This window comes from Rattus norvegicus, chromosome 20 (genome assembly GCF_021556685.1).
Source record: "Rattus norvegicus strain SHRSP/BbbUtx chromosome 20, alternate assembly SHRSP_T2T, whole genome shotgun sequence".
Lineage (NCBI taxonomy): Eukaryota > Metazoa > Chordata > Mammalia > Rodentia > Muridae > Rattus > Rattus norvegicus.
Window position 1 is genome coordinate 11,494,110 of NC_141553.1, and position 14,007 is coordinate 11,508,116.

The 14,007-nt window shown below is 52.2% G+C and overlaps 1 protein-coding gene across 25 annotated transcripts in view; it reads left to right on the forward strand.

Moving 5' to 3' along the window:
- Trpm2 (transient receptor potential cation channel, subfamily M, member 2) overlaps positions 1-14,007 on the forward strand; it is a 50,388-nt gene that overhangs the window by 22,933 nt on the left and 13,448 nt on the right. For 5 of the 25 annotated variants that reach the window (XM_087597151.1, XM_087597152.1, XM_087597153.1 and 2 more), the window contains exons 13-23: positions 2,015-2,152; positions 2,672-2,801; positions 3,026-3,171; positions 3,976-4,088; positions 5,055-5,268; positions 6,914-7,032; positions 7,472-7,604; positions 8,036-8,207; positions 11,495-11,678; positions 13,124-13,305; positions 13,474-13,606. In XM_087597151.1, the coding sequence (XP_087453277.1) occupies positions 2,015-2,152; positions 2,672-2,801; positions 3,026-3,171; positions 3,976-4,088; positions 5,055-5,268; positions 6,914-7,032; positions 7,472-7,604; positions 8,036-8,207; positions 11,495-11,678; positions 13,124-13,305; positions 13,474-13,606 (1,664 nt within the window). Of the gene's footprint in view, positions 1-2,014; positions 2,153-2,671; positions 2,802-3,025; positions 3,200-3,975; positions 4,089-4,494; positions 5,351-6,910; positions 7,033-7,471; positions 7,605-7,803; positions 8,208-11,494; positions 11,679-12,993; positions 13,306-13,473; positions 13,607-14,007 lie in introns of those variants that run through there. The other 20 variants (XR_015644601.1, XR_015644600.1, XR_015644605.1 and 17 more) reach the window with 13 other exon arrangements.

A 14,007-nucleotide genomic window follows, 5' to 3' on the forward strand; every position in this document is an offset into this window, starting at 1 on the left:
AATGTGGGTGTTAGTCATGCTGAAGCTGGAGTCAGCGGTGCAGGGACATGCTGGTGACTTGCAAAGTCTGGCTCCTTGGTGGATGGCCACTGTGTCCTCAGCTGGGTTGTGAGCTCATACAGCCATTAGAATTGCTAAATGTGTGTGTGTAGGGGTGTGGGGGGGCAGAGCGGTGGGAGGGGGATGCTTATAATTTCAGCCCTCAGAAGACTGAGGTAGGAATATGAAGAGTTGAGGCCAGCCTGGGCTACATGATGAGGCAGTCACTGAGGTAGTCTCAAAGAAAGAAAGGGAGAGAGAGAGAAGAGAGAGAGAAAAGCAAAACCGTTGACCGTGCAAATGAGCCCAAAGCAAAGGGCTCTGCACTCTGTCCTGCAAGGCGTGGGCTTAAACAATCGTAATTTATTTTCACGCAGTAATGGAGACTGAGGTCTGAGGACAGCGGCAGGGCTGGTTCCTGAGGAGACAAACCTCTCTCAATACCCTCCTCACTTAAACCCCAGCGGCTCCTGAGTAACTTCATTTTGACTTAATTACCTCTAGAAATGTCTACAGCAGGTTTTCCCTCCCTCGTCGAGACCAAATACCTGACAAATAAATAAATAAATAAATAAATAAATAAATAAATAAATAAGAAAAGGAAAACAAACAAACAAACAAACAAAAAAAAAAGCTTTTGGAAGGAGGGCTTTACTTTGACTCAGTTCCAGGGCACATCTTGGAGGAGACATCACACCAGCAGGATCCTGAGGCAGCTGGTCACACAGCATCTCCACTCAGGAGGCAAAGAGAGATGAATGCTAAAATCAGCTTGCTTTTTCTTTTTTGCTCAGTCTGTGGCCCATGCCGTGGTGCAGGATGAGACTCCCCTCCTCACTTAAACCCCAAAAAGGCACACCCAAGGTGCGCCCTTCAGGTAGTTCCGAATCCCATCAGCCACCGTAAACCGCCACGAATGCCTTGTCTTTGAAGTTGCACGTTGCAGGTTTAGGCGCCAACGTAGCACTTTCTGAGGGGCTCAGTTTGCTTGTAACAAACCCCATTCTAAAGCTGGGAAGACAGAGGTTTCTCAAAGACAGCACCTCCCCTCTGCCCTGAGCCCTGAGTCCTGCTGTGTGCCTGGACTGATGGGAAGCACCGTGTGCGTGTCCTGCCAAGGGAGGTGTGGCATTTATACACACACTTCAGCTGGCGTCGGCATCAGGAGGACCCTTTGCTTCTCTTCTGTTTATGGCTTGAGTCTGATGAATTGGTGTGCGTGTGTGTATGTGTGTGTGTGTGTGTGTGTGTGTGTGTGTGTGTGTGTTATATACATTTGGACCTATGTGTGTTTGTATGAAGAGGCCAGAGGTTAACATAGGGTATCTTCATCAATTGTTACTATCTAATTTATTTATTTATTTATTTATTTATTTATTTATTTATTTATTTATTATATATGAGTACACTGTCACTGTCTTCAGACACACCAGAAGAGGGCATCGGATCTCATTACAGATGGTTGTGAGCCACCATGTAGTTACCAGAATTTGAACTCAGAACCCCTGGAAGAGCAGTCAGTGCTCTTAACCACTGAGCCATCTCTCCAGCCCTACTCCCTAATTTTTTTTTTTTCCCGGAGCTGGGGACCGAACCCAGGGCCTTGCCCTTGCTAGGCAAGCGCTCTACCACTGAACTAAATCCCCAACCCCTCCTACTCCCTAATTTTAAAGATAGGTCTCTTACTGATTCCACAGTTTGCTGTTTCAGCTAGCCCGAGTGGCCAACTCTAGGAGTCCTCCAGTCTCTGCTGCTCAACACCACCAGGCTTACTCACTTTTCTTCCCATCTGCGGTGGGGATCTGAACTAAGATTCTCAGGCCTCTGCAGCAAGCTCTTTACCCTCTGAGCCAAGAGTGATGTGTGCCGTCTCTCTCTGACGTCACAAGACAGGACACACACTGCCCATTACCTTGGGGTCTGATGCTGGGAGTGGGGGAAGTCTTTGGGACACAGACTGTTCTCTGCCTATCAGGTGCAAGGAGTGAGCCTCCGGTCTCTCTATAAGCGATCAACAGGCCACGTTACCTTCACCATTGACCCAGTCCGCGATCTTCTCATTTGGGCCATCATCCAGAACCACAGGGAGCTGGCGGGCATCATCTGGGCTCAGGTATCAGGCCCGGCTTAGTGGCAATGACTAGACTGGTGGTCTGAGTCAGGGAGTCACCTCCCGCAGCAAATCGCAGCTCGCAGCTGAGTGGCTCAGTTAAGATCTCTAACCCGGAGAGTCTTGGAGCATCCAGAAGTGGGAGACAAGAAACTTGGGTGGAAAAATAATTCTTAAATGAAAGACAGAAAGAAAAGGAAGGAGAGATAAAGAACCTATAAAAAAAATCTGTTGTGCTTACTTCCACGGCTTACAATGTAGGCAGCATTGTTCTCTGTGACCTGCCCAGGTTCATGTCTGTTTGTTATACCCTTTAGGGAGACAAGCACACGGTACCCATGGGCCCAAGAGGCCGCCATATTATGATATGTGTTAATGTGGCATGACTCAAGTCATTTATCTGAACAGGGTCCACATAAACTTGGGATCCTAAGCAGCTCTGTTGGCTAGCATAGGTTTCTGGGGGCAGGGTGGGTAAACCTAGCTAGTCCCCCAGGTCCTCACAGTGTCCTTGTATCCCAGAGCCAGGACTGCACAGCAGCCGCACTGGCCTGCAGCAAGATCCTGAAGGAGCTGTCCAAGGAGGAGGAAGATACAGACAGCTCTGAGGAGATGCTGGCACTCGCGGATGAGTTTGAGCATAGAGCTATCGGTGAGCCTCCGGGGTGGGGCACCTGCACTGTCACCAGCATCTTCCTTTCTGCATGTTAGCTCTGATGCTGTTGCTTAGTCCTTGTCCACGGTCATGGTGTAGATGTTCCGGGACAGTACCGATGTGTTAGTCTCGCCCAGTGTCCTGCCTTCGCTGAGGGAATCACTTGAAGGGCCGGCTCTCCGTCCCCATGCGCTGACTGAAGTAGCACCTCTTCTCCTCAGGTGTCTTCACCGAGTGCTACAGAAAGGATGAGGAAAGAGCCCAGAAGCTGCTTGTCCGTGTGTCTGAGGCCTGGGGGAAGACCACCTGCCTGCAGCTGGCCCTCGAGGCCAAGGACATGAAATTCGTGTCTCACGGAGGGATCCAGGTGATTCCCCGAGGGCTTCCAGAGCCAGGTGCTTAGGAGGGCACAGCCCTGACTTTGACCTCACGGCTGAACCCAGCAATGTAGCTCTTTGATGACTGACTGGGCTAAGGACCTGGTACTTAGCCACAGGCCGATGCATGGGCACTTGTTTCTTGGTTTGGGGGATGGGCAAACTGGAGCACAGCAAAGTAAGTGGCTGGTGGACATGAAGACAGGAGCTCAAGTGTGAGGGGGCCCCCCAGTGCGCTTTCCCAGAGCCCGTGCCACCTAAGGGGAGCTCAGGAAGAACAGGGGGACAGTGCAGCCTTCATGAGACATTAAGGACCAGGGGACACACCCCGACTCCTTTACTGATTGGTTATCCTTAGAGCCCAGCCTCAGGCTGTTATAATAACCATGGAACTCCATGTGTCCTGGGCTGTGCGGAACCTGGGGAGGAATCGAACCTGGCCCAGGGCACTGAAAAGGGTCTGTTTATGACTATGAGGGATGGAATGGCCTTAGGAGCTTACAGAAATTGGGAATCCTGCAGCTAAAGGAGGGATGGCTGGCAAGAGGGGAGTCAGAGCCCCGTGAAATAAGTCCTGTTTCTCCACCATGCACAATGGCCTGTCTCCAATCACACAAAGCCCCATTCCTCTGCTGGCTGACAGTGGGGTATTGTCATGCTGTCCACCTGCGGTCAGGGGTTCAGAGCACCGTGGTTATGACGATGTGACCGTTGCTCATCCTTGGGTGGCTGGCGTCTTAGGTGGGGGTTCAGGCCTCTGGGTGTCCGCTGTCCTGAGACCACCCTGTCCACAGGCTTTCCTAACAAAGGTGTGGTGGGGTCAGCTCTGCGTGGACAATGGCCTGTGGAGGATCATCCTGTGCATGCTGGCCTTCCCTCTGCTCTTCACTGGCTTCATCTCCTTCAGGTGAGGGGAGGGGACCCCTAGAGTGGGCAGGAAGTAGGGGGAGTACCACCAATCCTCAGTCGCACATTTGGGTCAAATTTCCATGCACTGAGTTTTCTGCTGGATACTGGATGATGGCCGTGCTGATGAGTCTGTGGCTTGCCCTCAGCTCCATGGCAACAGGGAACCTGGAGTGCATGGGCGTGGTCTTGGTGCTGCAGCCCGACTGGGTGGAAGATTGAAGACCAGACAAGGCTATGTTTCGCCTTGGAGCACGTGGGCTCTTGTTAAGATGTCATCTTTGTTTTGATAGATGGTGTCGCTGGGTTCCCTGGGAGTTCAGGGTCAGAGACCAAGCCCCAGCCTAGGTGGCCAGTGGGAAGCCCTCCTATAGACATGGGTCACATGGTCCACCACCTTCTCACAGCCCAACTGTTGGAAACGTGTCCTGGAGGGAACGGAGGCACCAAGGAGCGGCCTCCATCTGCCTCGTCTTCTGGATTCCCACCCTGTACAAACCTAGGAGGACCAGAAGTCAACCTCATCCTGCCCGGGGTCATGGACATCACCCCGAGACCTTTATAGTGTCTTTCCCTTCCCTAAGAGGAACAGAGCTGAGCCTCTGTTTCCAATAGCAGCTGTGACAAGAGACATCAGAGCACAGGGCTTGGTCACCCGGTTAGACCGACCCTTGTGACAGTGATGGTAGCTGGTTCTCATTTGTGGGGGCACCTGAGGCCTGGGAGCTCCTCTAAAGCAAAGAGCACTGCACAGGGAACCTAACCCAGGCTGGGCTCACAACCAAGCGTGGCCCTGGATGGGAGCTGTGACATCTGTAGGATGTACCGAGATTTGATATAGAAAGAAACCTTTTGGGCCTATGTGAGGCTTGGGGTCTTCAGTGCCAAAGCTGTCTTGCTGGCCCGTCTATGCCAAGGACCAAAGTCTGTGGGACGTCACAGTCACCTGATGTGTCTTCTCCTGCAGGGAAAAGAGGCTGCAGGCACTGTGCCGCCTGGCCCGCGTCCGCGCCTTCTTCAACGCGCCGGTGGTCATCTTCTACCTCAATATTCTCTCCTACTTTGCCTTCCTCTGCCTGTTTGCCTACGTGCTCATGGTGGACTTTCAGCCCTCACCATCCTGGTGCGAGTACCTCATCTACCTGTGGCTCTTCTCCCTGGTGTGCGAGGAGACACGGCAGGTGCACGTTGCTCCCTCAAGTGTCTGTTACAACTGAGCCTCACCCAAGCCCCCGGGGTGCTGGGCAGAACCCCAGGAGGCAGGTACCTACCCCTCCACTTGGGAGCTTTGCCTTCATGGCCTGGCTACCTTATCTGAGGCCGGACCTTCCCAAGGCGAAACACTCACGATTGACCTCAGTTTCCAGGGCTGCCAGAAGTTGAGCTGTTTCTCTGTGGCTGCCTAGTCACGTTCTATGGTCACCTTTGAGTGGACATGTCTCTCCACAGTGCCAAGTGGGGGGCTCTGTGTGATCATTCGCAAAAAAACGTGGGCTGATGGACAGTCACGTATGGTTCTGGTTTACTCCACAAAAAGGGCTTAGAGTAAAATATGCCAAACACAGAGGTACCCGTCCACCCAAGAGTATCCAGAGGTCACTTTCCTATGTGTCATGACATTCAGGGCCAGTGCCACTCAAGCATCTTCTGCAAGCTGCAGGGTCCAGGGTTTGTACCGGGGGTCAGTCGCACAGACGTGACTCTGACCTCATGGCCGATCTGTCTCCAGTCCCTTAAGAGTCGGACTAGTCCTGAGTGGCCAATATGGCCGCCTGTTCTAGCTCATGCCCCTGATAAACAGGGTGATTTTGTGAGGCTGAATATTCCAGGGACTTGAGGTTACCTCCCAGGATAAAGGCCTTCATGATGGCTGAGCAGATTAACCCTTTACCCAGTTGGGGTCCCACTGCATCCATGTGGGACCAGATTACACTGGGCGGGTACCCTTCCCGTTGAGTCACCCAAACAAGAAAGAGGAGACCCCAAGAAGGAGCTTTGGGGCTGAGTGAGCCTAGGGCAATGTGGAAGATCTGAAAGTTTGGGCCTCCTCAGCCTCTGTAGCCAGACCCTCCATGGGAGTCAAAACTTCTGTGTCCCCTTAACTCACATGGTGGCCCCAAGATAGAGGGCACATGTGTCTCTTAGAATCTGTCCCTCAGGTCCAGGGAAAGGACATGCCTTTGTTGGGGGCATGATACCAGAAAAGGGTGATGATTACTGCCAGGCAGACTGTGTGAGAATCCTGGGGTCTCTTCCAGGCTCCTGTTTTCTGGAGGGGGAGGGGGTTTCAGGAAGTAGGCGTCATTCTGGATAGAGCAAAGATTCTTGTGGAAGGCGCTGGTAGGGAGGAAGGAGGTTCAACAGTGCATATAAACACACACACACACATGTGTGCATAGTCACTCACACACGCACGCAAACACACACACTTATTCATACATGTCCATGCACACACATGTACACGCAGGCTTGCACACGCATACACATGCACGCGTATACACGCACACATGCGTACACAAACTCATTCACACCTGTCCATGCACACACACGCATGCATGCATACATACACACACATGCACATGCACACTCACGCACAATGTCCATGCATACACATGTACACGCAGGCTTAATAGCATCCCTGGTCCACGGGAGACTAGCGTGAAATCTGGTAGGGACTTAACCTCTATTTGTGCTGCTCTATTTGGATTTTTTGAGGGCCCCGTGTCCTGCTGGCCCCCACCATAGTCAAGATCTCTCCACAGAGGGCTTTGCTTATGTGACCCTGGTGGAGGCGTTGGCCTCCCCTAACTGTGGTCTCCTCAGTAGCTATTCTACGATCCCGATGGCTGCGGGCTCATGAAGATGGCGTCCCTGTACTTCAGTGACTTCTGGAACAAACTGGACGTTGGGGCCATTCTGCTCTTTATAGCAGGACTGACCTGCCGGTGAGTAGCCAGGGGTACCCGGTACCCCCTCCTTCTCCCCGCGTGGCACCCCGACTCAGCCAGTTTAAGACAATGTGGGGAGCTGGCTTGACCCCCCTGACAGGTGATCTCTGGACCCCAGCTCTTGTGGGTGACCCAGATGATGCCTGATGGAGAGGTGGCGTTGATGGAGAGGTGGCGTTGGGGCGTGTGGCTGTTCTTCCAGTCATCTTGGGTTGCTGTCATATGCTGGGGCCACCAGTCATATTGTTTGTCTGAGCTTTCCAGACACACAGTGTCCCCTTTGCCCCTCCTTGTCACCTTCACCTCTGACAAATTTAGGCCTGGCTCCCCGCACAGAGCCTTGTACCTCCAAGGACCACCCTAAGCTGGGGAGAGGTTTTGGAGCCCTCTGCCTCCTGGCGTGCAGAGCCTGAGGAGGTACCCTGCCTACCCCCAGACTCATCCCAGCGACGCTGTACCCTGGGCGCATCATCCTGTCTTTGGACTTCATTATGTTCTGCCTCCGCCTCATGCACATCTTCACCATTAGCAAGACACTGGGGCCCAAGATAATCATCGTGAAGCGGATGGTGAGGGCACGAGGGGCTGACCCGGGAGGGGCTGGAGCCCACGGTCACTGTGAGGGAAGCTGAGAGCTGCGCCCATCATGAAGAACGTAGGGAGGGGCTAGAGCTCGCCGTTCGCGCTGTGTCTTGCCTCTGCCTCACCCCCCCTCCCCAGAATCTATGAACGTCCCTCATACCATTGTCTGAATGCTATCTCCCCCAGGCTGCCTTCCATGTCTCTCATTTCGCAGCACGGACCCCGTTGCCCTCAAAACGCAAGCTCCTTATTCTTTGGGTCATCCTCGTCTGATCCCGCTCCGGGTCTTGGGGTACCCCCTATGAAGATGTCAGTGTGCTCTGTGGGGTTGCCCGGAGGCCCAGCATCCTGCATCCGTACCGAGGGATGGTGGGGAGAAGACATCCAGGGTGCAGCCCCGTTGTTTCGCTCCCTGCAGATGAAGGACGTCTTCTTCTTCCTCTTTCTCCTGGCGGTGTGGGTGGTGTCCTTCGGAGTGGCCAAGCAGGCCATCCTCATCCACAATGAGAGCCGCGTGGACTGGATCTTCCGCGGAGTTATCTATCACTCTTACCTTACCATCTTCGGGCAGATCCCGACCTACATTGACGGTAGGGGCCAGGTTGTGGGCATCTAAGGGGCAGGAGGAACAGAGATGGAGAGAAGGAGCTCCCTAGAACTCTCTAAGAGTCCAAGAGAGAGGGTTCACTTCCAGCCAGGCTGTGTGGCTTTCTAAGGACTGAGGAGGTTTAGGACTCCGTTGGGTCAGCTTGCCTCGGATGCTGATAGCCCTTAGCAGAGAGGGAAAGGTACCTGCATTTCCCTCTCAAAGAGGGGTGTGTGAGCAGGAACTTAACCTAAGCCAGAGTTGTCACCCTCTCCCCCTTTCCCTCACCTGACTATCATCAGAAATTACTTCTCTGACAGAAAGATGATTTTCATGTGTGGGCATGTGTATGTTGTGTCTGTGTGTCTGTATGTGTGTGTGTGTGTGTGTGTGTGTGTGTGTGTGTGTGTACCTGTGCCCGTAGGTGAGCCTGTGTGTGCAGGTACATATATGGATATGAGCATTGTGTGTGTATGTGCACATGTGTGTGAGTGCCTGTGTGTGTGTGTGTGTGTGTGTGTGTGTATACCTGTGCCCGTAGGTGAGCCTGTGTGTGCAGGTACATATATGGATGTGAGCATTGTGTGTGTATGTGCACATGTGTATGAGTGCCTGTGTGTGTGGTGGCCAGAGGGCAACCTCAGGTGTCATTTCTTCAGAGCCACCCACCTTGTTTGTTTGTTTTTAACTTTTTCCTTAATTTTTGTTTTACGTGTATGAGTATTTGAATGCTCACGTAATGATGAGCATCTATGTGGGTGTTGGGAATCGAACCCAGGCTCTCTGGAAGGACTCTTAACCATTGAGCCATCTTTCCAATCTGTCTTTTTTTTTTTTTTTTTTTTTTTGAGACGGGATCTCTCAGGGGTCTGGACCTTGTCTAGTAAGCTAAGTCCCAGGGATCTGCCAGTCTCCTCCTTGACACTGGTCTTGAAATTGTCAGGCATAACATCTGGCTTCGAACATGATTCTGGGGATTGAACACAAGTCCTCGTGCTGTGAGGGAAGTATTTTACTATTCCCCAGTCCGTATGCGTTTTATGTTGTCGCTTTTAGCCGGCATCCTTCAGGTAGACTTCCCACAACACAGCTACCCACAGAAAGTCTGCCCGGGACACATGAGAGGTGTCTTACGGAAGCTTGCTTCAAACCCATCCCATCAACAGCCGCTCCCCTCCTCCCTCAGCTCTACAAAGCTACCCCTCTATTGCCACACATTGGCTCTCCGGGACATGTCGCACACGTTAGAGCTAATGTGGCATGAAGTTAGTTGTGTCTGGCTTTGTTACCCCCTGGCACGTTCAGGGTTCCCAGGGGATGTAGCAGGTATCGGCACTCCATCCCAATTTTATCACTAAATTGTATTTCTCTGCATGGAAGGAGCACCTTTTAGTTATTCCTAAACTGGGACCACTCGCGTTCGATCTGGGTTTTGGTTACTGTGGCTGCTGCTGCTGCTGCTGCTGCTGCTGCTGCTGCTGCTGCTGCTGCTGCTGTGAACCTGCGTGTCCGTGCTTCTGTGTGGGTGTGTTTAACTCTGAGAACATGCCGAGCTGTTTCCCACAGAGGGTGCGTGATTCAGTTTCTTCCCACTTACACTTGTGACTGTCGGGTGGGTGCTGGCGGTGTCTTCTTGTGGATTTGACGGGCATTTCTCTAATGGCTTCTGCGGACTTAATTCCACGTGCTTACTTACCGGACCATTTTGTGCCACTTCTTAGGAGAAATATCCATTTCTATCTTGTGCCCATTTCCTCCCTTCCATCGTGATTTTTGTTATCGAGCTTTTAAGACTTTTACCTTTGCAGCATTCTCTGTTATGACAGGGCCCGTCCTTCTATTTTATTTATGAAAAGACAACTTTCTTTGAAGCATAGAATTTTAATGAGGCACAGCCCGATTTTTAGAATTGCTCCGTGCCTCTGGAGAAGACACTGCTGAACACAAGCCTCGAAAGGTTTATGAGTGTGTTTGTCTTGTAAGGGTTTACAGCTTTTGGTCTTTCTTTTGGCCTCCGCTGACCCATTTGCAAGGACTGGCTTTCAGCCCCTCCCCATCGGTGGTACGGTCCTCACCCCCTCCACAGCCACAGATTGGCTTTATCTACACACGTTTGTGTGTGAGATAAGGGTTGCTCTTGTATTTCCCTTTGTTATTTTCTATGTGTTGGCGTTGTTTTGTTTGCACGCAAGTCTACGTGTCACGTGTGCGCTTAGTGTCCGGGGAGGCCAGAAGAAAGCCCCAGATCCCCTGGAGATGGAGTTAGAGATGGTTGTGGCTGCCGTGTGGGTGCTGGGAATCAAACCCAGATCCTTTGGAAGAGGATCCAGTGCTGTGTCTTCAGTCCCTGTTGGTAGACAGGTCTCCCTACATAGCCCTGAAACTGCCAGTGAATCCCCTGCCTCTGCCTCCTCGATACTGGCTATATGAAGCTATGCATCACCAGGCTTGGTTAAGGATCATATTTTTTCCCCATGTAGCTGTCCCTTGTCCCAGCAGCGTGGGTTAACAAGCATCTCTCACTGAGTTGCTCTGGCTCCCTGCGAAAGTCTGGAGCTGTTAATTTGTCTTCCTCTTTAGCGTGTGTTGCCGTTCTTCTCTTCTTGACTTTTTTTTTTTTTGTTTCTATCATTTTTTTTCCTTTCTTTTTTTCGGAGCTGGGGACCGAACCCAGGGCCTTGCACTTGCTAGGCAGGCGCTCTACCACTGAGCTAAACCCTCAACCCCGTTTCTATCATTTTTTAGGTTTAGTTTATTTTTAATGTGTGCATGTGTGTCAGTGTGAGGTTACGTGTGTGTGCATGATAGCAGTGTCTGATTCCCAGGAGCTGAAGTTATAGCCGTTGAGCACCACCTGGAGTGGGTGCTGGGAACTGCGTTTGAGTCCCCCGGAAGGGTAGTTATATACACTTACCTGCTGACCCGCTTCTCTAGCCCCTGGTTGTTTCTTTTAAAATCCTCTCCTTCTAATTAAATTTCTCAGGATCAAAACCCGTACACTGGTGACTGTAGCTGTGAAAAGTGCCTTGGGGGAGAGATGGGTGGATCCTGGGTCGTAGGACACCAACCTGAGAATCAGCCCTGACTCCAGTCTCCCCTAAACAGCCTACTTCCTGCTTGAGGATGTCCCAGTATAGATGGTCCTCCTGTCAGCCTTTGGACCCTAGTCAGACATTCAGCCCCTATCTAACTCCTGGGATGCAGTCGTCCAAGCCTTTGGGGACCCTCAGTGACACCCAGTTCCTGGCAACTGACTGCATGGTTTTTCCTTGCCCCTCCCATTCCCCAAAGGCGTGAATTTCAGCATGGACCAGTGCAGCCCCAATGGTACAGACCCCTACAAGCCCAAGTGTCCTGAGAGTGACTGGACAGGGCAGGCACCCGCCTTCCCCGAGTGGCTGACAGTCACCCTTCTCTGCCTCTACCTGCTCTTCGCCAACATCCTGCTGCTTAATTTGCTCATCGCCATGTTCAAGTGAGTGTGGGCTCCTGTGCAGGGTAGGGCTCTCCTGGGCTGGCACGTGCACAGGCAGCCACGTGACGACTGATAGAGTGTGTGGACCCAGCATTCTGTCTGTTCACCATTTCTAGGGGACCAGGAGCCCTTGCTGTACTATTAATAATTTAATAAATCCCGATGTGAGGCTACTACCCACCTCAATGGTTTATGTTCCTGGATGAAAGCCACACACACAGCCTTTGTATTTTAATACGTCTTAGGCAGCACAGTAGCAGGACAGCTGCCTACCCTCCATGCTGTTGGAATCCACCTCCCACCGATAATTCTGAGTTACTACTTACTAATTTCTGTGTTCCGTCGTGGCTGCTCTTGACCCATTTGACCCCTTTACATGGCGGCTCTGCTTCTCCCTCCTGCACACTCCTCAGGCATGGTGTCCCTCCTTCCTCTCTTCCTCCTTGAAGTCCCAAGCCTGGGAACCCCACTTCTGTCTCTCCTCCCCAGCTATTGGCTGCTGGTATCTTTATTCACCAATCAGAATTAACTGGGGGGCAGGTTCCCAGAAGTTATGTGCGGACGATGTCATGCAAATAGTTTGGAGGGAACCAACTAGCATTAGATTTATTTATTCATTATATCTAAGTACATTGTAGCTAGCTTTCTTCAGACACACCAGAAGAGGGCATCGGATCCCATTCCAGATGGTCCCAAGCCACCATGTGGTTGCTGGGATTTGAACTCAGGGCCTCTGGGAGAGCAGTCAGTGCTCTTAACCACCGAGCCATCTCTCCAGCATTAGAATATAAGCAGCTTCATTGGTCCACTGACTCTGAGCCCTAAAAAGCAACTACTCTGTTAGGGACCAGCTCAGTCATGGAAGATCCAGCCTGCCCACAATAAACCCCTTGAGCCCTTGGCCCTCCTGTCTCAGCAGACAGGTTCTGGGTGGCTGTGACCTTTGGAAGTCTTTCTGTTACATTGTGCACCGTACACTCTTTTCTTACCAGCTAAGTTTGGGGGCTTCCCCTTCTGTCTTGGAGTATTCTAAATATTAAGAACCACATGTGCTCGCTATATCTGAGGTCAGGGTAAGGGGTATAGGTTGGGAGTGGAGAGGACTCTCTTAGGTAAGGAAAACCATCTGACAAAGTGGCACATGTCCCTTTCCCTGCTCTTGGGTCTCCGTGTCAGACTTGGGTACCTGCTTGGACTGCAAATCACTAGGCACACAAATTAGCTCCGTGTAGCCCGCACCCAGACGACATCTTGGCTTATTCCTGAATGCAAATCTAAAATCCCCGTGATTTCCTCTTCCTCACCCGCTCCCCAGAAGCTGGCTGCCTCTTGGCGGCGTTTGGCGTGCTTTCTGCTCACCTGCCTCGCTATGCCAGGCTGGAACGCTGGGTCCCACAACCATTCTGACACACGCACGCACACACATACCTCTGCCTCCCAACCAGCTACACCTTCCAGGAGGTGCAGGAGCACACAGACCAGATCTGGAAGTTCCAGCGCCACGACCTGATTGAGGAGTACCACGGCCGGCCCCCGGCCCCTCCCCCACTCATCCTCCTCAGCCACCTGCAGCTCCTGATCAAGAGGATTGTCCTGAAGATCCCCGCCAAGAGGCACAAGCAGCTCAGTGAGTCCCCTTGTCCCCAGACTGCGGTCTCAGGTCAAACTGGTGGAGTGCGTGAGTGGGAGGTTTCTTCCGGAGCCTTGGGCAGTCAATAGGTGCGTGCTAAGCCGTCGTGGTGTTGGGCTATCCCTCCATGGGGCCCTGGGTGAGTTAACCCTTTCCGGTCCACAGAGAACAAGCTGGAGAAGAATGAGGAGGCAGCCCTCCTGTCCTGGGAGCTCTACCTGAAGGAGAATTACCTGCAGAACCAACAGTACCAGCACAAACAGCGGCCAGAGCAGAAGATCCAGGACATCAGTGAGAAGTACAGAGGCCGAGAGCCACCCTCGGGGCGGGGGACACCCTTAGAGCCATGCCCCACAGTTCCAAAGCCAACCTAAGTGTGGTCCCATGGCGGGGAGGGCTGATGCTCAACTTGTGGGAGGGAAAACTGGATATCCTTGTGCCCAGACAAGCAAACAGGGCACCTAATTGGTGATGTGACATGGTGACAATGGTCTTAGTGCTGGAGGTCTCGGTGACTACAATGCTGGTTGTTATGGTGACAATGACGGTAATTGGACCAGCCGTGAACCACAGCCCCTTCTACCTACTGCGGTGGGAGAGTCAGACAAACACGTCCTGTTTGCTTGACTTTGGGGGCATCGCGAGGGATCTGAGTCCCAGGGAGGTGCCCTGCTGACCTAAGTTGATCCCAGCTCCTCA